The sequence below is a fragment of the Elgaria multicarinata genome, chromosome 4 (assembly GCF_023053635.1).
Source record: "Elgaria multicarinata webbii isolate HBS135686 ecotype San Diego chromosome 4, rElgMul1.1.pri, whole genome shotgun sequence".
Taxonomy (NCBI): domain Eukaryota; kingdom Metazoa; phylum Chordata; class Lepidosauria; order Squamata; family Anguidae; genus Elgaria; species Elgaria multicarinata.
This window is the reverse complement of record NC_086174.1, coordinates 31,675,353-31,701,314: the sequence shown is the minus strand read 5'-3', so window position 1 is coordinate 31,701,314 and position 25,962 is coordinate 31,675,353. Positions and strand designations below refer to the sequence as shown.

The window sequence follows — 25,962 nt, the reverse complement described above, 5'->3', positions numbered from 1 at the left end:
CGGCTCGGCTTATTTCCGCTTCCGGGTTGCGGGGAAGGCGGGTGGGTCGTGCCAGGGGACGGTTTTGAGTGAGCGGGAAACGGTCGCCGAGATGGAAGCGCTCCTTTCGGCGCCCGCCAGTTCTTCTTCCCCTCCGCCCCGCGAGCCCTGGGTGCAGTGCCGCTCGCGCCTCTGGACTGGCGAGCTGCTGGGCCACTGCGTGTCTTTCGTACGCAAGCTCGGGGCCGGGCAGCCGGTGGAGGCCGAGAGCTTGGAACAGGCTCTCGACGACGCGGTCTGGGTAAGAGCGGCTGGGCTGGGCTGGGCTGGGCTGGGCGGTGGGCGGGCGGGCTGGCAGGCAGACAAGTCACCCCGTCTCTCCCGCAATCCTTTGGGACCCGAGCTCCGTTTTTTAGCGCGTGTTTCGATTTAAGGCTCCTCTCGTTAAGAATAACGCCGTCAGATCAAGTGATTAAAAACTGCTCGTGGGGGCTTGTTCTCTAAAGCTGGGGTTATCATCGCCACGTCTTCCCACAGGGTCTCTATGCCTTTGGCGAAGCAGGGCAGGCACACACAAAAATGTATTTTTAATTTATGGTTCGCTTTTCTGCAAAGGCAACCTAAAACCTTCCATCTTAACCATAAATAATGGACAACATTAAAACAGTATAAACACAATTAAGCAGAAGGTATATGTCCAACATATATTATACATACATACACATACATACATACATATATGAATGATGAGAAGCTTGTCAGACCACTCCAGAGGGGAGTTTACAGTTGTGGCATCACAGTGGAAAAGGTGCTGTCCCTGGTACCTATCAAATTTCTATTGCAGATAGGTCAGAAATTGGGACCTCTGATGCTGATCTTAAAGCACCAGTTGGGGGGAAATTTAGGTACTCTGGTCATTAAGGGATTTAAAAGTTATTACCAGCAGTGTTATTCATAGGTTCAGCTACATAAATAATTGTTTTTGTGCTAGGGAAAGGTGCTCCTGTGAATTATTCATGGCTCAGGTGTATAGCCCACAAAAAGTGGTATCCTTGATCATCGCTGTATAATTCTATTTATGAAGTACTTTTTCTAAATGTTTAAAGTTCATTCATGTTATTCATGTTATATTACAAACCTTCCCATTTGCAGACCCATCATGTGTTCAGCTTCATCACATTAACGTGTGATGGAATGTTAGGGACTGGCTTTTATGTAAAAAAAATTAATTAATTCAAAAAATATTTTTACCAGCATAGGAGCACATTTGGCTTTTTTGCCTCTGGCTTCAAAATATCTAGGCATTTCTGCTGAGTGGTTATAAAGGGGGGTGCCCAGCCAGAGCCCTGTTTATCAGTGTGTGATGGCATTCTACTATGTCACTATTGGCATACTGTTGAAGGGCCTCTGCCAATGTCTGGTTAAAATATTGGCATGCATTGGACATCTGGGAAATAGCAATATGGCCACAAATTTAGCTCAATCATTTCTAATACATTTTTTTGGCATACCTCTAAGGTTTTGTGAACCTGTTCTTCTCCATTGTTCGCTACTTTTTCTACACAGAGATATAAAAAGAGGGGTGACAGATTGAAGATAGTTAAAGTGATTTCTTATGTTCTATTTGACTGGTAGAGGGAGGCATTTTAAAGAGTCTTGTTCAATACATTTACTACAGAACTTTGAAAATGCTGTACAAGAGAATGTCACTATTAATGGACAGCTGTGGGGAGAGTCAGATGATCTTCAAAATGGTATGTGAATTTTTGAATATAATTTCTTATTTTGTGCTTTTTCAAGCTTTTATTATTTTGCCCACTGATAACAAGTATTATCAGTGTGCAACTACATGTCTTTTAATGAGACTGTCCAATACTGAATGTATTCTAGATCAGATTTTGACACACTGAAGTTCTCATAGGTGATTGTTGGACGTGCTTAGTCCTGTTTTCTCTCCTACCCACAATAAACACTAAGAACATAAGAGCATGCTGAATCAGACCACAGGCTTATCTGGTCCAGCATTCTGTTCCCACAGTGGCCAACCAGATGCCTATGGGAAGCCTACAGCCAGACATGAGCACAATAGCATTTCCTATTTACGTTCCCTTTCAGTTGGTTGTCAGGGAGATACTGCCTCTGAGCCTGAAGATAAATAGTAATTGTGACTAGTAGCTTTATCCTCCCTTAGAAGTGATTGCTTAGCCCATTGGCTAGGGTTCGTCGTTTAATTTCCAAGTTTGTAGCTATATTTGAGTCGGTCCTTTGTGAATTTCTGTATATCTGAACAAAATTACTTGGTTCCTACTGTAGGACCACCCCTGCAGTATTACTCTGGCATAGAAACAACTTGACTGATCTCCTAGTATAGAAGTGTTCTGGGGAAAACTTCTATAGTAAGTGGAGAGGACCATAACTTAGCAGAGGGCATGCTTTGTGAAAGGTCCCAGATTCTGTCCCTGGCATCTCTAGTTAAAAGGACCAGGTAGGAGGTGATGGGAAAGACCTCTGAAGAGCCACTGCCAGACAGACAATACTAGGCTATATGGACAAATAGTCTGACCTGATATAAAGCAGCTTCCTAGCATCCTGTGAAGAAAGAGGTTTCAGCATTAGCTTGGAAGGGTGTTGGAATGCATTTACAGTTGTATATTGTAAACATATGTCAGAGATGCTTTAAAAATGTAGGGTGTCTTGGGGCCAGGTGTTGTAGAAAGGTGTACAAATCAGTATCCCTTCCAGCTGGGATTCTTTGGTGATTCTTTTGCTTCAGTCTTAAATACAGTTATTTGGAACAATAGGTTGTTGCTTCCAGCTCTTGCCATCCCAGAATTTAACTGTTAAGGAAGTCTGTCTAGGATTACATGCTTAGTTCCAGTAATGTTAATATGGACTAAACTGACTTAAATTCAAGTACTGAGCCTTGACCAATTTGTGATTTGGGTTATATACAATGTAATCCCATATAAAGGACTGGGTGCCATTATCAGAAACTTTAGTAAGTTAAAAACCCTAGATTCTCACGTCTTAATGATCTGGAAGGGAACCACTGTCAGAATAGGATAAATGTTTTTAAACAATTGAAGCAATTACATGCACGCCACCTGCTGGTTCTGTAAAGTAAATACAGAGAACAATTAATTATGTGTAAGACTTTAGTTCGGGGTGGGGGGGAATGGTATGAATGAATAATGTTTGAACATCAATGTTTGAACAATAAAGGTGTGATTTCCAAGCTCTAGATAGTTTCTGTTGATTTCTGTTGACCCTGTAAGTCTTAATGCATAATAGCTTCAATACTGCAGTTTTATTTTAGGAAGGTTCTCGGACTGTAAAGTTTTTATTCTACATAGGTTTTTTTTTTGGATGAGAGCTATGTAATTATTGTTTAGTGAGATGAAAATTTAAACAAAGGTAAGCAAAATGAGGCTTTTCAAGGAAATTTTATATTCTGAAACATGCAATGTAGAGATATTGATATTGTGACATCCTACTCCAAAAATGTAACTCCCTTAGTAAAACATCACAAGGTGAAATACATTTGTTACACATTCAGTTAGGGCATGATCCTTTGTAGATCATGGCTAGATGGGGAATGCTGGAAGTTGTAGCAGCTTTTTCTGTCTAAGCATGCATAGGTTTGTGATCTTAGTCTGAAACTATTGCCACTTCAACTCAATACCTGCAGATTAATAATGAATTAAGATTCCTTTGCACCTTTGAAGATGAGCTGTTTGATGCATGGCAAATACTGAACTCAGAGATCAGATGCTAAGCAGGGAGTAAAAGAAATATTACTGATCATACTTTTTTTTTAAAAAAAATCTTGGCTATTTCATGATTATATCACCAAATAAGCTTGTATTACGTTTTATATGATTTAGTTTATTTTCCTATACCTTGTAACTATGTTTCACCATTTTCAAATTTTTTGATGGTTGAATGTTTCTTTCTGTTCTTTTTTTTAAAAAAAATGATATTCAAAAAACCATACAGCAGTGACATTTTATCTCATTTTAGATTATTATTTTTTACTACAGGAAGTTGACATTTGAACTCTTGGTTTGGGTAATGTTTCTATTCTTTAAGACTTAAGCCACTCACAAAAGTAAATACTGAGAAATGAACAGCTTGAAATTTGAATGAGGAATCAAGACTTGGATGAACTTCCCATAAAATAGAATGAACTTGGAAAATAGTATGTCTGTATTATTCATGTGGTCTTCATACTCTGAAGAATAATATATGTTTGTGGGACTACTAATATATGTCAGTTTGCATTGATCTTTAGCTGAAAAATATTGTGCACTCTTGATAGTTTGGGTTTTGTTCTATAGAGTCTTGTGTTTTTGATGCACTAGCAGTCACAATGTAGTTCTAATCTGTTCAGACAAGTTTACTAATTGAGCTTACTTTTAAAGGTTTTAAAATATAATGATAATTTTATGAACAAATGAAGTTATACATAAAATAACTTTAGAAACAGAAAAGCTGCATTATCGTCCTAAAGCAGCCCTCTCCAGCCTGGTGCCCTCCAGACTTTCTGGATTATGGTGCCCAGCGTTCCTGACCATTGACTATGCAGCCTGAGGCTAATGGGAGCTGAAATCTGGAGGGCATCAGGTTGAGTAAGGCTGCCTTAAAGCAATGAAGTGACTTTAGATCTGTAAAGGGTACAAAAGAATAAGTATGGTTTATTTTTCCATTTTCCCAAAATTTTCTATTCCCACCACCACCACCACCACCACCACCCCCGGTTTCAGAAAGGGATAGGTTAATCTGTATTCCTCCGGCCCAGAAGTCTGAGCTCCCTGCCCCCCTCCCACTTCCAGCTGGTGTGGAGAGAACAGTGTTGGCTGTCTCCCCGAGGTCGCAAAAGTGACCTCGAAGGGAAGGTAAAGGGAGGGGGGGTGTTCCTGTGAGAGGGGAGGGGAAGGGACTGGGTAGGCTGGCTTATAAGAAATCCTCCTGCTTCCTCAGCTAGACGGGCTTTTTGCCTGTCCAGCTGGAATACAGAGTGGGAGGACACGAAGGCGAAGACCACCTCCACCGTTCCTCCCGCTCTGCATTTGGATGACCATAAACCTCCGAGTCCAGAGGCTTGTGGCCATCGCCATAGGGTTGCTCCCTGAATCACCGAAACATATGGATATTAGGGCCCGTGTTTTTATGTTGAGGTAAAATGGTACAAATATATTTTAGAAGTATCTTTTTATCTTATTAATCTGAACATCCTTGGGGAAAGTATGTAATTTTTAGTGCAGTTCTTGAATATCGAAAGATGCACCCTAACAAATGTAGACTAAAATGTTTATTGAATTATGTTGGTTTCTGCTCTTAGATGTTTTCAAAGCTTGTTGCTACTGTATTTGGTGTCTCTGTAAGTCTTGAAAAACCACAACTCCTTGGGGTTGTTTTTTAGAGAAGTTACCGTGCTTGTCCAGTAGAGGCTGCTCAAAATACATCATTGCCAGTACCAATACCTTTACTTCAAGGGGGATACCTGTGTTAGTTTGTTGAATGAAACCAACAAAAAGTCTTGTGGTACCTGAGGGGTTAACAAATGTATTATGGCACAAACATTCGTAGTTTAAATTTATTAGTCTTTTAGGTGCCATAAGGCTCTTCGTGTTTCCATGTTTGAGTTAAATGGATTACTTACTAAGAAGCTTGGCTGAAATCTATGTCTTTAGGCAATAATTTTGTAAACAGTTTGAATGTCATCAGTTAAATGTTTTGTTTTTACAATGGACGTACAGCTAATAAAAGACTGTCTGAAATGTAGTCACTCTGGGTGTTCAGCTGTAAGTTCACCTTATTTTCTCACTTGGTAACAATGGATAAAAAAAATCTGCTGACAGTAGTTTGGGAGGTGTTTTTATGCAGGTAAGTTGATGGCACCTCTTTCAAGCTGTTTTCTGATCAGGTGCAATCTTCCATTCAGAATGGCCTGGTGCTCCATTCCCTGCTGCCATGATTAATGGTTAATAGGATTGTAGCAGTTGATGTGCCGTTTTAGCTATAGTTCACAAGTTGCCCAGTTCAGTATACTTGATGAATACTTAATATCTGGTATGTCTTCATTGTTCCACATATCCCTGATCAAGGGGGAATGGAGTACATGCATCTTCCCATTTTTAGTTCTTACTTGATTACTGAAGTTGAACGTGTGTCTTTTCTCTGAGTGGGGTGGCAATACACATTTCATCCGTGCAATTTTTAGAGTGCCTAGACCACGTGGCTCACAGGCTTTCTGGAGGGAAGCTCACATTTCTTGCAGAGGTATTGCATAATTTCACACAGTCTGTTTTCATATATTTCATTTTCATATTTTTCTTGGGATTTAGATACAGACATCAAACTCCTTGAAGATCAACTTGATGAGTTAATAGTGGAGGTGGCTTCCAAACGTAATCAGTATCCCAGAAAAATACAAATGAATGTTGTCAGAGCCATTAAAAAACAGCAAGAATTGTTGGTGAGTAACCCTAATACTTAGTTCGTTGGGGAAAGTTATGTGTACTTCAAGAGAAAACTAGATTAGGAATCATTTTTCTTATGGCTAGGTCAGCAGATGTTTGAAAGTGTCAGAATCTGAGTTTTACTACTAAGTTGCTGCTGTAGTATATCAGCTATGAATCCCCCATTCAAATTTTAACTTGGCCATGAACTTGCTAAGTACCCTAGTTCAAGCCACACTCTGTAACCTCTTACAAGTATTACTAAGATGAATGTGAAGTGGTTTTGAACACTAAAGCTTGTCCTTGATGAACATGATGCAGGGCAGGTGTGCAACTGTGCATCCTTAGCTGATCACTTACAAGGACCTTATACTGGTACCTATCCTTGTAAAGAGAGAGAGGTGAATTTGTATCTATGGATCTGAGAAGAGCGTGTCTTTTCAGAAGCCATGTACTTTGTGAAGGAAGCAGAGCTGGGGAAGGGAAGAAGTAAGTGAAGAGGAAAGAGGAGCAGGTAACTGCTGCTTTCCCTGTGTAGCCGTTGATCTCAGCCAGCATCCTTTCCTTGGGTAGATAGATTCCTAGGAGGGAATTTGAGTATTCTTAAAGTGAAAATTCCCATTAGTAAATATCTGTTAATATCATAACCTACAGCCCTAGACAATGCCTTCCACATCTGGTATAAATGTTGATTTAAGATGTTTGAATGAACAATTATTTGGAAAGCAGTATTGATTTTATTATCACACCCTTCCTTCAGCAAGTTCAGAGTGACAAATGAGGGATTGTGGGTTTATGCTCACAATAATCTTATGTGAGAGGCGACATTACTCTCTTCACAGTAATATCTAATTTTATACATCATCATGATGTGAAACCCGCTGTCATTGCCTGACTGTTATCTGAGGCATTTAACACAATGGCATCAAATGTTACACCTCATGTAAAACATTACCAGGAAGAGATGGCTAGAGACATGGAGTCGAGGCAGCTGTCTCTTGTAATGTCTAGTTAGTAGATACTATGGTCTGATGTCCTCTTCTAAAAGACTTTGAAAATACCTCCATTTCCTTGGCCATGCAACAGAGGGCACTGTTTAGATATTCTTCTAAATTGATAATGTAATAATTTGATAAATTCAGATTAGCATTTGAAGGGTTTTTTGTTTTGTTTTTTTGTTGTGGCAATATTTAGATAGTCAGATAAAATGGGATAAGAGAGCAGGGAAGAACTTTAACTGTTCCAAATATCAGAACTACTGGATATGACTGCATATCAAACTCCCAGGCCACTATGATCTTTAGGGGAACCCTGTTGTCTGTGCTATGGCCTGACGGTTTCCATTTCGTGGTGATATAGGGATGGGCCTTTTCTGTGGTGGCACCTGCCCCCTCGGTGCTAGACAACCGTGCTGACATGTTCTAGGCATTTATTGAAAATATATATTTTTACTTTGTCTTTCCCCCAGCCATGAGCTGCCTTTAAATCAGTCTCTAACATGGTACTATTTACTGTATTATATTTATTGTGTTCTTTTGTAAACTACTTCAGGATTTTTGCAAACAAGAAGCAATATGAAAATATTGCTATTAAATATATAATAAATAATAATTTTGCATATCTGTCTTACTGAACCCGATTTCCCTATTCATTACTGAGAACACCAGGCATTCTCAGCTATGAATTTTGTCTCACTGTAAACATCATAAAAACATGAAGAAAGCTTTTGTACTAAGTACTTGTACTAAGAGAGTTTAAACATATTTTTATTTATGTAGGGCTGCTATCAACCTGTTGTGAATCCTGAAGAGATAAAAGCAAAACCTTCTCAAGGTAACTACTTATCTGAAACAATCCATTATAAACATCTTTGATTGCATTATTATTTTCATAGCGCATGACAGTCGTATGTTAAAACAGACCATAATCTGCTCTGTTTCAGAGGGGTAGCTGTGTTAATATGTTGATGCAAAAACAGTCTTGTGTCACCTTAAAGACTTTAAACCACTTATTATGGCACAAGCTTTCATGAGCTAGAATATACATCATCAGAAGTGTTTTCCAAGTAGGCAGGCATATGTACACATGGGTATAGAGATATTTTTTTCTCTATGCAGTTTAGGATAACACCTCATGCATCTGATGTTGTGCATGCTAGCTCACAGAAGCTTATGCCATAATAAGTGTTTAAAAGTCTTTAAAGAAAAGGTTGAACCTTGGGCCCGCAAACCAAATCTGACCCACCTGGGATCCCAATCTGGCCCTCTGATGTTCCCCAAATGGCCATGTCCCTTTCCCTGGCCCCACCTACCAATCATCTGGTGGTTTCCTGGCTTTTGCATGTTTTTTCCCATTCAGAAAAGTTGAAGTGCCTCTCCTAGGCTTAGGCCGTGTCTACACCAGCCATTTATCCCAGGGTCAGCTTGAGATCATCCCTGTGCGTCCAAATGGCACAGGTGATCCAGGGGTCAACCAGTGTCCTGGGATAAATGGCACTGCACTTATCCCGATTTTTCCCACGGTGTTGGGGCAACCCCAAGATCCGAGGGCGGTGTGCCACTTGCTCCCAGGTCATCCCTCCTCCCCACGAGTAGCAGGGCTGAGCAACCAGGCATAGAGCTGTGCGGGGGAACTCCATGCCCATCGGGAGTGAGGAGAGAGCATTTTCACCATCCTAGGGATAGCTCTCGGTGGTTTCTGTCGCTGAGATTTCCGTGTGTGGTTTTTTAAAAAATATATATACTTACTTTTGGCGCAGGATCATGCCTGTGCAATTGTCCAACGTCTCCTCTTTACAAAACCCAAAAAAACCCAGCCCACTGGAACATCCCTCTTCAGTTCTGGGACGACATTATGGTGTTTGGACCCTGGGGGATGATCCTGGAAGCTGGAAAGCCCAAGATCCTCCCCACCCTCGCCCCACCCCCATTCCAGAAGGCCTCAATGTGTAGATTAGGCCTCAGTTACCAGCAGTAAGAACTTTAAGCTAAAATATGCTGGTATTTTTATCCCTCCCCTTTTGCCTCCTACTCTGCTCATCACTGGAATGCAGCTCCCAAGAACTTCTCAGAAATTGAATTTGGCCCTTGGGGTTCAAGTGGTCCGACACCCCTGTTCTAGATCAGTATTACCTGCTCTGTCAGTCCCTGGGGTCTCAGGCAGAGGTCTTTCCCCATCACCTCCTACCTGTCCCTCTTTAACTTGAGCTAAGGACCTTCTGTATGCAAAGCACAACAGCAGAAACACAGTGGGTAGGTGGGTCACCAAAATGGGAAATAGCTCCATTGTTGTTTTGGATGAGGTTACACTCCCTCCCAAAGGAACAGGTGCGTAGTTTGGAACTGCTCCTGTATTTGTCTTTGTCACTTGAGGGTCAGGTGGCTTCAGTGATTAGAAGTGTTTGTTATCAGCTTTGATTGGTACATCCAGTTATGGCCACACTTGGACCATGACAGCTTCGCCATAGGCATTGCAGTACAAACATTGGTAACCTTCAGATTGGGTTATTGTAATGCGCTTTATGTGGGGTTACCTTTGGGATTGATCCAGAACTGTAGCTGGTGCAGAATGCAGCAATGTGGCTGCTAACTGGGCTCCTTCTGACAGCAAGCTACACCCTTGCTAAAAGGCTGCCAATAAGCTACCGAGCCAAATTCAAGGTATTGTTAATGTATAAAGCCCTAAACAACTTGGGACCAGGTTACCTTAGGGCCCACCTCACCCCTTATGTCCCTGCCTGATCTCAGCAATCATTAGACGGTGCACTTCTGATGGGGCCACTTGCTCCCGACGTTCGCCTCAAGAGTACTCGCAGTATAGCATTTAGTGTTGCAGCACCCACCCTCTGGAACACTTTACCAATTGATCCTGGCCAGGCCCCTACAGTTCCGACATCCAGACATCTTCAAATCCATCTCTTTACACAGGCTTTCCCTGAAATGTGAGCCAGCCAGTTAGGATTTGTAGCATACAATAAAGCATGGGTTTTATTCTTGATTAATGTATATTGTGTTTTTTTTATGCTATTGTATTTTATGTTCACAGCTTTTGTGGAAAGCATTATATAAATTTGAAAAATAAACAAATAACATGTATGCTACTACTGAGCTATGGTCCCGCCGTATGCTTAACAGACCTTAGTTGCACAGATTATAAAGTCTTGCTGTCACGTTTGACTTGATCTCAGGCAACATTTCCCCTAATGTGGAAGAGCTGCTGCTTCCTCTGGAGCAAACAGTTCTTCCTTGTATGTGGCTTTGGTCACGTTTGAGCAAGTGAGATCCAGTGCTTTGAGCAGTTCTCTTCAACTCCCATCCATGGACTCATGGGGTGACTTGGGGCAAGTGACACTCAGCAGAAATAGTGAATAGTAATTACTAAGTTCAACAGGTGTTGCAAAAAATGAATATTCTAAGGAATGTAAATAACTTTGGAAACAGAAAAAACCCCTATAAATACATAACAAACTGGAGTCTCTTTCAGCGTCTCACAGTCATTGCCCAACAGTAAGTGCTTCTTAATTGTGTTTCCAAACTGAGAAAAAAACAAATTGCTGACCAAAGTATCACACAGATTTGTGTGCTATGTTAAATGTGTGTATTTGCACAGTGTCTGGGATGTTCACGTATCCCTGTTTAGTAACTATAGTGGCCAGAAACCAAAGAGATTTAGATTACTCACTACCTTTCATTTCCTTTTTTCATTTCCCTGTGTTTTGGAAGCTGTGTAAATAACTCAGCTACTAAATATCAAGTACCTTTAACATACTATCATGTAGCAGTTTCCCTGTCTGATTCTGTCTTAGAAGAATTGCTTAGCCAGATCAGTTCAGATAGCCCAGATCTCTGTCTTCAAATTCAGGCAGCCCAATGCTTTTGGAAAGCTTGCAAGCGGCCGGTCGATCATAAATAAAAGGGGTTTGCAATTCATAAATTGCTGCAGCTCTTATCACTACTGGTCCTACTTTATAGATGGAAAACTAAAGCTAAGAAGAAATAATTTGCCCAGGTTATTATTATTATTATTATTATTATTATTATTATTATTTATTGCATTTTTATACTGCCCAATAGCCGAAGCTCCTTGGGCGGTTCACAAAAACAATTCAAAGTATAAAACATACACTATAAAAACATGATATAAAATAAAAATGGATTAAAACATACCATACACAATTAAAACATCCTGAAAACATTCTAAAATTTCACTGGATAGGCCTGCTGGAATAGATCAGTCTTTATTGCTTATTTAAATTCTAAAAGACTGTCAAGTTGACGAATCTCCTCCAGCAGGCCATTCCACAGTCTGGGAGCAGCGGAAAAGGTCCTCTGGGTAACAGTTGTTAATCTAGTTTTTGCTAGCTGAAGTGGATTCTTCCCAGAGGACCTGAGTGTGTGTGGCGGATTGTACAGGAGAAGGCGATCCTGCAGGTAGCCTGGACCCAAACCATGTAGGGCTTTAAAGGTAATAACCAACACTTTGTACTTTGCCCGGAAACTAATCGGCAGCCAGTGAAGAGATTTTAAAACTGGTTTAATGTGGTCACCCTAGGTGTACCAGTGACCAGCCTGGCTGCGATATTTTGGACTAATTGAAGTTTCTGGACTAGGCACAAAGGTAGCCCCATGTAGAGCGCATTACAGAAGTCGAGCCTCGAAGTTACCAGTGCGTGCACTATCGTCTTTAGGTCTTCCAACTCTAGGAAGGGGCGCAGCTGGCATATCAGCCGAAGCTGATAGTAGGCACTCCTGGCCGTCGCATCTATCTGGGCTGTCATTTGGAGCGACAGATCCAGAAGCTGTGAACACAGTCTTTCAGGAGGAATGTAACCCCATCCAGAACTGGTTGACACACCTCCAAACCCAGGTTGTGGCCTTTGACAGCGAGCACCTCTGTCTTGTCTGGATTCAGCTTCAGTTTGTTTTTCCGCATCCAGCCCATTACCGCCTCTAAGCATTCATTCAGAGGAAACACACTATCCTTAGCTGACGCTGTTGTCGAAGGCATAGAGAAATATATTTGGGTGTCATCAGCATACTGATAGCACCCCGCCCCATGCCTCCGGATGATCTCTCCCAGCGGTTTCATGTAAATATTAAATAGCATTGGGGAAAGGATGGCACCTTGCAGTATGCCACGCAGCAGCTCCTTTTTTGAGGAGCAGCTATCCCCAAGCATCACCATCTGGAACCTGCCCAAGAGGTAGGAACAGAACCACCGAAGGACAGTGCCCCCGATTCCCAATCCCCTCAGGCGATCCAGAAGGATACCATGGTCAATGGTATCAAAAGCTGCTGAGAGGTCCAAGAGTACCAGCAGGGACACACTCCCCCTGTCAATACTCAGGCGTAGATCATCCACTAAGGCGACCATAGTGGTCTCAACTCCGTATCCTGCTCTAAAGCGAGTTTGAAATGGGTCTAGAAAATCTGTGTCATCCAAACTCCTTGGAGTTGGTGAGCAACCGCCCTCTCGATCACCTTGCCCAGAAATGGAAGATTTGATACTGGTCGATAGTTGTTAAGATCCAGAGGGTCCAGGGAGGGCTTTTTTAGAAGTGGCCGTACCACCGCTTCTTTTAAACACAATGGAAAACTCCTCTTCCTGAGAAATGCATTAATAATACATTGTAGTTGTAATTTAACTGCATCTCCTCCCTGGGCAACCAACCAAGAAGGACAGGGATTGAGAGGGCAAGTCATCTTCCTCACTCTTCCAAGCAGCTTGTCCACGTCCTTGGTACTCACCAACTGAAACTGATCCAGTGTAATCCTGCTCGCGAAGTTGCTGGACACTCCATTGTCAGCGTCTGCTATAATGAGTGTGTCTAAGTCAGCTCTTATCTGAGAGATTTTATCTGTGAAATGATCATTAAAGGCATCACAGCAAACTACCGAAGGCTCTAAAGTTGGGTTCAAGGGAGAAGGTGTCTGCATTAGACCCCTCACCACCCTGAACAGTTCAGTTGGACGCGAATTTGTGGGCAGAGAAGAAAGCTTCCTTCGCTGCATGTATTGCCACCCCATAGGAACGAAGATGTTCTCTATGTCGTGTCGTATATAAGTTGAGTTTTCCACCATCGGCACTCTAGTCGTCGTCCTTCCCGCTTCAGCTCCCTGAGTTCCTCTGCATACCAGGGTGCCCGGTTAGAAATGGGCCGGAGAGGACGTTTGGGGGCAATCGTGTCAATAACCCTAGTTAGGTCTTGATTCCATCTGTTAACCAGGGCTTCAACAGGATCGTCGACGATACCAGCCATAGAACCCTCTAAGGCTTTCTGGAATCCAAGAGGATCCATCAGCCTTCGAGGGCGGACCATCCTAATAGGTCCGCCACCCCTGTAGGGGCGGATAGTAGCCGCGATACTAACCCTGACCAGAAAATGATCTGTCCCTGACAACACAGAGGTATTTATCACCTCTGCCCACAGATCTGTCTGTTCGGAATTGAAAACAGCATCGAGAGTGTGACCTGCTGAATGTGTGGGTCCAGGGACCAATTGGGATAGGCCCATGTTTGTCATGGATGCCATGAACTCCCGAGCTGCACCTGACAAACTGGTCTCAAATGGGATGTTGAAGTCGCCCAGGACCAAAAGCCTGGGCGACTCCAACACCAGCTCCGAGACCAGTTCCATGAGCTCAGCCAGGGAGTCTGTTAGGCAGCGGGGTGGCCGGTACACTAACAGAATCCCCAGTCTATCCCTGGTCTTTAGACTCAGGTACACACGCTCGATGTGATTCAATTCACGGACTGGAAGTCTGGTCAGGTTAAGATTATCCCTGTAGACCACACCAAACAGGTTAACCCCAAACAGTAGGTTAATGGAAAATAAGGGATTGTGTTTCACGAAACCAGTGGGTTTGGGGAGGGATCTGAAGGAGGTAAGAACATGTAGTTGCTCCGGGAGGCATTATTCCCCCACATTATATATAAGTTTAAAGAACTGTACCATACTGGCTCTCAAACATTGGTTCGCAGAGAATTGTCAGATGATGAGCGCTGGCCTTGAACCCTTTGGCTCTGTGACAACCTCCCTGATTCATTGAGCCACTCTGTCAAGCATCTCCAGTAACTGCTGCTGTTTTGGTTTCTCAGACCTTGTGGGGAACTGTGACCTATTTCCTCACTGCACTACTTAGGGCCCTCCTGTCAGGGCTTCTTATGGGAAACACACTGTGCGTTTGAGTGGGGGATCAGAACCCTTAAGCAACTTGAGGTGTATTCTGTTCTCACGTACCAAATGTCTTGTATGAAGTTCCTATTGAGCCACCTAGAAAGTTGCTGGAAGTTTGACTCCTCTGATTTTGTATGTTTGTTTTTGCTCCTAGTGTGCTTTCCTGAGTGAAATGTTTTCTTCCTGTCAATTCAGGCATATTTGTGTGTTTGCTGTTTTTTTTGTTTTTTGTTTATGTAAGGGAAAGTACATAAAGAGTCATTTCTAGTGGATTTCATTTTCTTTTTAGTACCATAATAGCAACATTTTAAAAAATGTTTTCAACTTACGCCCCTCGCTTTTTATAATTTCCTTTTCTCGGAGTTTTCATTTTGCAATGGGTGGGCTTTCCACTTTTTGTTTCTGAGTTTAACTATCTTCCCCCCTCTTGCTAAGTTTCTGTTGACAGGAAAGAATTTAATTGTAATTGCAAAAGAGTGAAAACTCGACCTGAAACTACTTGCACGGTTTTGCTTTTGCTTCTGACAGCTGAGGGAGCTATGCAGTGCCCAGCCTCGCTCAAAAAGGCTAAACTGGGGTGGGGGGGGGAGAGAAGTAATTATGCAAAATAATCTTGTCTCCTGATTAGAAGAAAGAGTCTGTCTTGTTGAAGGGATAATTCTCAACAGAAATATCACACCCTAGGAAAACCCGGCTCAGCACTTGTGACAAAGAGCAATTTCAGTTGTATGGCTATAATTTTTATTTTTGCTGAACAAAGTGGCTGTTGTCCAGGAAGCAGCAAGCACATAGCCTTCATATTGCCTGCAGAGGGAACTGCAAAGTTTCCCACTCCATGAGGTTTGTTTATTTATTTATTTATTTATTTATTACATTTTTATACCGCCCAATATTTTATACTGCCCAATAGCCGAAGCTCTCTGGGCGGTTTACATGGAATCTGTTGATCTTTTATAGTGTCCCTAATAGACAAGGCAAATGTAATTTGCTCAATGAGTTGGATCCAGGTTGAGTCATCCTTCAACTAAACCCATTGAAATCAATAAGACAAGTTAGTCATAACTAACTTGCCCCTTGGTTTCAGGTGGCCCTACTTCAATCTGGATTCAATGCAATGACTACATTTCAGAGGTTGTGATGCTTCCCCACCCACACCCACCCCACATTGCTTGATGTCTGCTACTTGAATGTGCCTCATCCAGGGCTATCTTATTATATTTGATCAGAGAAGGGCTCTCCCAGGGTATTCTGTGAGTTGGGAAAGACACTATATTGTCAGTCAGTGCTGATTTACATTTTGTGCAGCAAATGAGTTTAAAGCAGTAACAGCACATAGTATGAAGGAAAGGTGAAGGTTTGTGAACTATCAGAGGACATGTGATAGGAAGGTCAAAGTTCCCTGTCACATGTACAGCACATGTCAGTGAGTTCATATTTTACAGTGAATGTAAAACACATTTTCCACATAAAAACTGCAAGTACAGGATACAAACAAATATGGCCCATATGAGCTGAGCTGACTTGCATTCCAGGTGGGTTGGGAGGCCACTCTTAGCCTTGGTTCCTGTCTATATCACTCACACAGTGAATGCACATTGCTGCAGCCACAGTGAAGAAGCAATGTATCCAGGTGTACTGAGTTTGTTAGTGAGCAGGAAATATGGGCTTCAGAGTTTCAAAATGCTGCTAAGTGACCTGTGTAGCCTAACACGGTGAATAGATTTTAGCAGGCTTTAGCTGACAAGAGCAGGCCTCATTCCCTGGATGGGCCTCTCATAGTTACATCATCCTTTTCTCATAGAGTCTTATCTCTGGATGAGCTGGGAGGTTTTCCCTCCTAACCAGGCCAATTAATTTCTCAAGCTGAGATGTTTTGAGAACCTATGAGAGGGAGCCCCCCTGCTTCTTCTGAGAGGGAGGAGGGATGTAGCCTGTCAGCTCCTGAGCAGAAGATCCTATAAGATTCAATGTATGGGCTTCATGTTTTGGCTTCGCTTCAGGAGGAACTGTGCGTGCTACCGGCCTGGAGAACCTGCTGTGGCTCAAATGGATGGCTTCCATCTATTGTGGGGGGCCATAGTAGACACCCAGCTATGAAAGCTTCATTAGCTGGAAGGAGGCACTAACTTTCTTTGCATGTATAAATTCTGCATCCATTTTCCATCAATAAAGTGTCATCTTTTTGCACAAGTGGCTTGTTTCATCTTGATAACCAAAATAATCTGATTGATGGCTTGGAGGCAGAACCAGAACCCAACTCAACACAAAAGGTCAATACAGGAGACTTACTTACATGACTTCTCCTCCGTTTCCTGAGAGATGTTGGGTGAATCAGACTTTCAGAAGACTGGTGTTGGCATAGACACCTTGGCTCATACATTAACTTCATCGACACAGTAGCAGCATCAGGCTGCTTTTTTAAGTAGAGGGGTTTTAAAACATATGAAATGGGGCTAAGGTTGTACGCTTTTTGTGGCACAGCACGTACTCTCTGACTTTCTGTTTAAGCTTATACTATGTGCAAAACTTTGAGTTAAGGTCTGCAATGCCCATTATGCATAGTAGATATGGTCAGTGTACACTTTAAATGATCTCTAGTAGTAATAACAATCATATCTGCAAAATACTTCTATTATATTGTAAGTGGAAATTTGGTATAACACAATGAAGATCCTCTCCTTTCAAAAACTAAGCCTTGTACTCCAAATAGAGCTGAATTAAACGGCTTTGGGTTAGGTCAGGTGCTGTCCCTCTGCCAACTGAACAGCATCTGTCAGTAAAATGGATTCCCCATCCTGCTGCATGCCCCATACAAAACTGCTTTGTAGGATTGGGGAAACCTCCAGGGAAAGACTTTGGGGGCTGCAGGGGGAAGAAAAATTTCTGTTGCGTGAGAAGACGCTCACTCATGCAGTTGGATGTAATCCTTTCTGTTTATGGCAAAAAATCTTATGAATCTGATTTCAGGAAACAAATTTCCTAGTTTCATAAAATAAAAAGTATCTCTGTTAATGAGAGTTTATAAGCTTGAGTTAGAAAATGTGGGGTTTTTTAGTTTAAAAAGTGAATAAAAAGCAAACAAAAATAAAGGATAAAGTAATAGCAAAAAAGCAACGCAACACTTCCTTGAAATTTTCACAGCAATGTCTAACCCATAAAAGCTTTTATTAACCTACCTGCCCACATATAATTATGTAAAATGTTTGTAGCCTTGATGAAAGGGCGGGGAGTCTGTAAAGCTTCCCTGCCTGGTCAACTGGAAATTATGATTACTCGCCTTAGGCAACCCAATGCATGTCTATTTGCAAGCCTGCTCTTATTTATATAATTATTCAAGTCCTATATTTCAATCTACTCCTTCCTCCCCAAAGAGCCTGGGTTTATATACCTAGTTCTCTCTCTGTCTGTTACATCCTGATAACCACTTAGGTTAGACTGTGATATTGGAGCTAATCCAAATCACATAGTGAGTTTCATGGCTGAGCAAGGATTTGAACCTGAATCCCCCTGATCTAGTCCATCACTACAACTATATCACGTTGCTTCTTTGCTTATGTGATGTGGGGGAGGAGGAGTTTATACAATTTCAACATGTAGAAATATTTATATATTTCAGAAACGTTCTGTACTTTAGAGGTGATTAAAGTTGTTTCTGACTTGGGAGTGTTGAATGTCATTGCATAAAACTTCTCTTTGACCCTGTTCAGAAGACATCTTAAAACACAGCTTTAACCACAGTGAATAAAGCAAAAAGCCTTATTCACCATGGAAAAAGCCATAGTTTAAGGTGTCTTCTGAGTGGGGCCTTCCAAAGTTATTGGGTTGTAAAATAAAATATAATGGGCTACAGAGCAATTGTATGCTCCTTTATCTTGGAAGATCTTCCTCTTAAATTGACCGGGTTTATCCAACAATTTAGGAAGATAACTAGCATCCCTTAGTGCAGAAACATAGGATGCCTTCCCAGTGAAATAAAATACTTTAAAACTGTTTAGGCGGTTTGACATAGTAGAGATTGCCTGTGATAGTGCTTTTGTGATCCCCCTTTTTCTTTTACTTTACTTTGTAGTGGGGAAATTGACTTTTTTTCTCACTTTATTCTTTTGGAAAGGATATGAAAATCTGTTTGTTTGTTTTTTAGATTCTTGTATGGCAGACTTGAAGCTTTCAACAAAAACTGCATCCAGACACATTGGAGAGTCCTTTAAGGTGAGATCTATAAGAGGAAACAGCCATAGTCATTGGAACTTAATGGGACTTAATCATGACTAACTTAAGTCCCGCTGAGTGGTCTCCTAAGTGTGAATTCAACTCAGTGGTATAGCAACAGCCTGGATTCAGCTCAATGGCTCACATCAGCCAGAAACTTTTAAACTTATTTCCAGACACAGCCATAGGACACCTGCTGAAGCTTAAATCCTAGGAAATAAGTAACTTGGTCCATTTAATTTTAATATTAACAAACTGCAATTGTATTTGTAAAGGCATAGTTACTTATTTTTGACATAAGTAAGCTGAGGCATAAGGGTGAAATCCATGTAGGTGTTCCACTACTTCTGTCAGCGGAACCAAGAGGGGGCAATTTCTCCTTCCAAGCCTCTGCATGCCCTCAAACTCTGCTCTAGAGGTTTGAGAAACCTCCCAGAGCAGATTTTCAGGGGGCTGCATCAGAAGAAGAGAAAGTCCTGTTGCACAACTGGATGTCTGTTCATGCAGCATTGTATTCCACCCTAAGGGCAGTATCCAATGGGATGCTGCACTCCCACCGATTCCATTGTATCCCTGCCAAGATGAACCACCTGTACAATAGAGATTTAGAAATGAGTGGGAACACTTGTTTCTGGAACAGGGAAGGTCAGCAGAGCTTGCATAAGAGAGCTCCACCAAGCTGTTCTGATCCAGAAATGAGCATTTCAGCTAATTTTGGTTAAGAAAGTGTTAAATCTTCGTTATGCAAGCAGTTTGTCCTACTTGCACAATGGAATCAGACGGAGGGAACACTTGCACAATGGGATCAGCAGGAGGGGACGCTTGCACAACGGCCCATTGGATATTCCCCTAAGACTTTAATATTCACTGAGTGTCAGGGAGACAGCCTGTACTTTGTTTAATTTACTAGACTGGTTTCTAATTGTTCTACTGCATGGTCCTATTCAGGACCTACCTGCTGATTTTAGTATTTGACCTAGAAGTTGAGGATATAACAACTTGGTTTTTTTTTTATTATTTACAATATTTATAAACAGCTCCCCATTGAAAATTTCGGAGCAGTGTACCAGATAAAATAAAATAAAAACAGAATAAAACACTTTAAAATAGATTTTAAAAGAAGCAAAATGTACAGCGAACCGTGGCTGGTCATTATTTACTCTCGCCAATCTTCAGTGCTGGCCTAATAGGCTTGTGAGTGAGTAGAGGCTCACTTCCAAGGTAATCATGTCATTCCGTAGGTCCCTCTCTATCATAAGGGAATCACTAGTTTTATATTTTTACAATTGAATCACAAAATTTTTATATGTGCTTTCGTCATTATTCCTTCAAAAATATTGCTTTTTTTAAAAAAAAAAGATATATGCTCCTGTGTATTGGAGATTCAGTACTGATAACACATTTCATAAAATATAGAAACTAAGTAATTCCCTTTTTGGCTTCATGTTTTGCCACTAAATGTTAGTTGGAACAGAATATATACAACCTCCAATAAAATGCTTAGAGTTTGTTGCTTCAAGAGAAAAATTCTGTAGCTGAACCTATGTATACCTCTAGGGGGGAAATGTCATTCTGTTGAGCCTGCAGTACCAGTGAAGAATGTTGACATTCGTAGTATATGAGTTAATGTTGGAAAGTGACTTTTGTTGAGATTCCATTAAGACAGTTGATGAATTGCAGTACTCCCAATACATTACAGCTCATATTTAATAACTTAATCTTTTCTGTTCTTCTCACCACCTCTCTCCTCCCAGTCTCTGTCATCCCTCGTAGAAAAAGCAGAAGGTTTCTCAAAAGCATTGTCTCTGCAGCCAACTTTGGAACGGTGCAAACTCCACCAAGAAATTGTTTCTGGCTCAGAAGTGAAAACGGAGAATAAAATCGACGTCAAAAACCTTACATCACATGTGGAAGTCACCCCCTCACAAACTGCTGCTAGTAATTCTGTTCTACTAAAAAGAAAGAGACTATCATGCTCCCCACAGAAACTCTACCCACTAAAACAAAGAAAAAATAGTCTTGATACATGAAAGTTTTTTGGAGGGACGACTGCTGTGTAGCCTTCCTTTCTGTTTGAACTTGTCCACAGCACTTAAGTGAAGACTGTTTGCAAAAGCATCAGTAGTGCTCTGGAATCCATATAACCAAACACATCTCATCTGTTACCAATGGAGTTTGTTGCTAGATCCCATTGTATAGCCCTGAATATTACATCTAACGCTTATTGTACACTTTTTATTAAGTCTGAGCATTGTTCTTTGACATTGAAACTTGAGGCTGCTGTAACTTTGGTATATTGCAGCAACGATGAGGTTGTGAATTGCTTATGAAGATAAAACATCTCTGAATGATCCATTCTCCAAAGCAGATTCACAGTACACAGAGAGAGAGAGAGCTGTGCACTAGCATAGCAGATATTGGTTACTCAGTTGCCAAATAGGCAGAAGACTCTGTGCCATGGGCAGCTTCGAAAGTGGCCTCACATGCAGCACCTGCGGCTTCCAAGAAGAAAGCCAACATTTCTGGTGCAAATGCCCAGTCCCTTACGTGCAAGTAAAAGGACTGCCTGGATCACAGCGACAGTTTGCATTTGTGGAGTCTGCATTACTTCGAAGTTTTGCTTAGTTGTACAGGTTCATTGCGAATGTCAGAAGTATTTGAGAGCTGAACTACATGTTTGGTTGTCGCTAAATAGCTAGAAAGTAGTGGGGGAAGGGTGCTATTTGGAGGGTGGCACGGAGGGTGCGTCATACTCCCCTTATCTGCTGCTTTCCCCCTGCATTCCCTTCTCGATTGGCTTTTCTCCCAGCCATGGCACACATAAGGGAAGGGTTCTGTAGGAGAAAAGTGTCATCTGGAGGAGGATTAAGAATTCACCCGCCCACAACATCTTCCTTCCAAACCGCTGCTTAGATGTTTTAGTGGCCACCCGAGTATCCAAACCTGAGTCTGCCCCCAAACATCCAGTTTTGTCCTGACAACCAATCTGGGATATATGTAACTACATTTGAAACTGTAATGGAGTTCTTTGCTTGCATGGTATGCCATTTTTTAATTAAACAGTGCCCATGATGCATACTTACAGTCTGGCATTAATATTTTTATGTTCTCTTGAATACCCTCTTTAATTATATTTACCCTTCCGTGTATGCCTCAGGAATGCCAGTTTAGGATTACTAATCTGTATATTAGTTTTTTAAAAGCTTAGTTCACATTCTAAAGCTAGAGTTCTAGTAAATTTAATGTCAAGCTATGATGTTTTTCATTTGAATTTGCATATGGATCTGTGGGTTGTGTCAAATATTAGTCTAACTTAAGTCCCATTCATTTCAATAGGTCTGCTCTAAGTAGAACTAACATTGGATACAACCCTATCTCTGTTCTAAGAGAAATGAAGAGATGGCTTCCTCTAGGTCTCTTTTTAAAACACATACTAATAACTGGTGTTGCTTGCTCGATGGGCAGCGTATTGTTTTTCTAAAGCCAGACTGGAATGTACGTTGAGTTGCATCCACCTGCAAAGTGGAGAACTGGGCCTGAAAAGCATTTGCTCAGGCAGCATCTGTTCAAGGAAAGCTGTAAACAGGCAATTCTGGAATTGGGGATGCAGGACTTGCATTTGCTTTGGAACTGCCTGCCTCTGTGCTTGCTTGTTTTACGATATAACACTTGCTCAAATTATACTTGTAAATGATAACAAAGCCACTGTAAAGTCCCCAGTGCTTTCTCCCAGAAATAAAATGTAAAAAAAAAACCAAATCATTCTGAGTTCTTCCCATGTAAAGAGTGTCCTGAACTTACCACTTCAGGAACAGTATATGCATTTATATACTGTGACTACATTGGTGAGCCTTATTTATAAATGTATAAAATCAATGCTATTTGCAGATACTGTTTTCTCCCCCCTCTTTTTTTTTAAACTAATTACAACTTACTGAAAATATATTGTTTCTGAAAATGCAAAATGTTATTGGTTTACCTTAGAACAACTTGAATGTTTGTTTCTTTAAACTGTTTCTCGAGTTAACCATCTTAATTAGAGGGAAATGGACAAAAGACTATAAACACTTCATTCTGCTCTTGAAGTTTTACTTAAAAACATGAATTAATGGAGTAGGGTTTCCAAACTGAATATATGTATTTCTTTTGTTTCCTGTGTAAAATGCATAGTTGTATATATCAAACTCATCAGGACCAAACCTATGGAGTAATATTCAAATTTTGGATTAAATTATCAATTGTCCCATGGTAATTCTGATTTATCGTTTTCAAAAGAGAATTCAAGTATGACTAAAATACTACAGCGGAGACAACTCTGTGCCGTCGGACTTGATTATATATTTTGCATATAGAAATTGCCTTTATAAATACAAAACGCAGTAACTAGGATCCAAACGAAGGAACAAGAAATTTTGTATATGCAAAGGAGCTATGAGCTTGAGTTTCTAGCCCACATCTCCTAATATTGCATGGGAAATCACGTTTTGAAAGGACAGCGCCACAAGCAATTTGTTATATAACGTAGGGGTCTGCTGATCAGTGAGAAAAAGTAGGAAAAGCTCACTGGGCATGGCTAAAACAGGTCTTCAGATCCCCGCCATGTCTAGCTAGAGATGGAGTTTTACTCCAACAAAACTATATTGGGATCCAATAGTTATTCTATACCCAGTCATTTTGAAAATGATCAGTATGACTACTTGCCAGTATTTCTTAAGCCAGGGGCCTCCCTGCCATGTAACCATTATGATTCTGAACTTTAGCCTATGAGTCTAGAAGCTGTCGATTCCTTTAATACAGCATCAAATATATTGATTTTCTTTTGAGTGTGGACATAGTAGAAGAGAATGGATTGCACTAAACATGGCTTTCCAAGTCCGGGAATAATATCTTCTAAATTCTGATACCATAATTTTAATAAAATGATACTTTAACTTTTTGAAGCCCATCTTGAAATCTAGGTAACCCTTCTGTTTTGAATTCTAGAATTGGTTTCTCTTCAAATCTCAATCTTGCATCCTTAAGCATACCTGCTTGGAAGTAATTCCCACTGAATTCAGTCAGACATATTTCAGAATGGAGCCTAAGATGGAGCTTTAAGATGGAGCCTAATTCCATGGAGTCCTTGCAGTTTTCCTTAGAGACAATGTGGCTTGTTTAATGTGGATGGCTTTAAGCACGACTGCTACTGAGTGCTGCCGTTTTACAACCATAAGGTGCTGAAGCAGTGACCTCTTGAGACTCTTCTACAACTTTTTGATAAGGCAGTTAGGATATTGTAATATAAATGAGAGCATACAATTATTTTTAGGAGGGCAAAACAGCTGGAGGTGGGAGAAGAAAGTTGAGTGATGAATTAATACAGTGACTGATTTGGGCAAGGAATTGTGTAACTTTAAAAAAAAATTAGGGGGTCCCAATTTTGATAGGACTAGCATTGTATCTTAAGAGGGGAACCTTACTAAATCCAGGCTATATAATAAACACTGAATGGCCTTGCAGAAGAATGTAGTGATAGAGTGATTTCCTGGAAACTTTCATGGTGGCTGCATACAGTGTCTTAATATTGTACTTCTAAAGTGAATTATATTGAGAAAATTCTCTCTCTTAGCTATGTGTAATTTGTTTTTTTGGATAAGTTTCCTATAACTCTGAACTCATAGTTGTAAAAACAGTCTTAAAACCTCCCTTTACTTGAAATGTCACAACACTGAACTTTTTTATTTTTAACTTGGGCATAAACTGGTATTGCATCAGAAGGCGTCTGGCTGTTTCCTTAATATAGCTGAATTCCTCTGGGGGCACCTAATAATAGGATGGCTTATATGCATATGGGCTTGATAGTACACTGCTGAGCTCAAGATAGACAGGAGAGTTATTATCTGGAGAAAATGATCACAAAATTGTTCTAACATTTCTATTAATTGGACCAATGATGCACTTTCAGGCCCTACTATTTGAGTTAATCTGCCTCTAGCTGCATGATAATTTATTTAGGTAAAGCTTTGTTGGACTTGCACCTCCTATCAACCCTAGGCAGCATAGCCAGTGATGAGGGATGATGGGACTTACAGTCCAACAACATCTAGGCGGCCCCACGTTCCCAATCCCTGGTTTAGCAGGACAGCCTGTTGAAGCTTCAAATATGTAAGCTTTCCCCAGAAATTATTATCACTTTCTTAAGAATCAAAAATCTATCTAGACACTACCTGTGATGAATGGAAGCCCAGAAGCTGGCTTTTTCCTACGTAAAAGACAATCAAAATAGCTTTTCTAATTTGTTGCGACGTAATCCAACAGAAAACATGAATCGGACTGTATCAGCATTCAGCTCAATCTTGGCTTAAGTATGCAGCATAGTGCATACACATGGTGCTGCAGAGAGCTTCATGGAATCTCTCACACATGAATTATGCTATTATGGTTAGCGGAGACAGGAATAAGTGGCCCTCCAATCCATTTGGGAAAAGGCTGCCAAGCGCATGCTTTGCACGCAAATGGTTCCAGGTTCAATCCCTGGCATCTCCACATAGGGCTGAGAAAGACGTGAAACCCTGAGAAGCTGTTACCAGTCTGTCTAGAGTAGACAATACAGAGCGACATGGATCAATGCCATGAAGAGAGCTTCCTATGTTGCAGTTTTTATTCGTTCATTTGATTTTAGGATGCTTACCTGCTCTCTAAATATGTGCTATAGGTTCACAGAGTGGCCCTAGTGACCAAAGGACTGATTTTGCAACCTTGCCTTTCCTATTAAAAAAAATGTTTAATAGTCCATAGGACAAGATATTAATTTGAATGGCAAGGCACAAACGTTTTGACCCTGTTCAGATGGCACGCTAAGCCACGGTGTTTAAGCATTTTGAGCTAAACATTATGGTTTAATGTGTTGTGTGAACCATTCCTAACCGTGGTGCCTACATAACCAGAATTTAAACACGCCCACTAATCATGTGCTGCAAAAGGGTTAGTGGCTTAACCATGGCTTAGTGTGCTGTCTGTGTGCTGGTTATCGCCAGCTGTTGGTTTATTTATTAGGAGGAGTTATATCCCAACTTTTTCTCCCTAAAGAAACACAAAAGCTGGCTCACAATATAAAATTTAAAACGATGTAGACAATTTAAATCTCTCCCTTCTATC

The 25,962-nt window shown here is 41.0% G+C and overlaps 1 protein-coding gene across 1 annotated transcript; it reads left to right on the top strand.

Annotated features, from left to right (window-relative positions):
- Position 1: 1 nt before the first annotated feature.
- NSL1 (NSL1 component of MIS12 kinetochore complex) lies at positions 2 to 24,581 on the top strand. Its single transcript, XM_063124038.1, has 7 exons — positions 2 to 280; positions 1,658 to 1,733; positions 6,327 to 6,457; positions 8,219 to 8,273; positions 18,758 to 18,825; positions 20,580 to 21,116; positions 22,060 to 24,581. The coding sequence occupies exons 1-6, from the start codon at positions 92 to 94 to the stop codon at positions 20,853 to 20,855; spliced, it is 795 nt and encodes a 264-aa protein (XP_062980108.1). The 5' UTR covers positions 2 to 91; the 3' UTR covers positions 20,856 to 21,116; positions 22,060 to 24,581.
- The last annotated feature ends 1,381 nt before the right edge of the window (positions 24,582 to 25,962 follow it).

Coding starts and splice junctions, on each gene's coding strand:
- NSL1 (XM_063124038.1), top strand. CDS start 92: ATGGAAGCGCTCCTTTCGGCGCCCGCCAGTTCTTCTTCCCCTCCGCCC. Junction 281..1,657: donor CTCTCGACGACGCGGTCTGG/GTAAGAGCGGCT, acceptor CATTTACTACAG/AACTTTGAAAATGCTGTACA. Junction 1,734..6,326: donor GTCAGATGATCTTCAAAATG/GTATGTGAATTT, acceptor CTTGGGATTTAG/ATACAGACATCAAACTCCTT.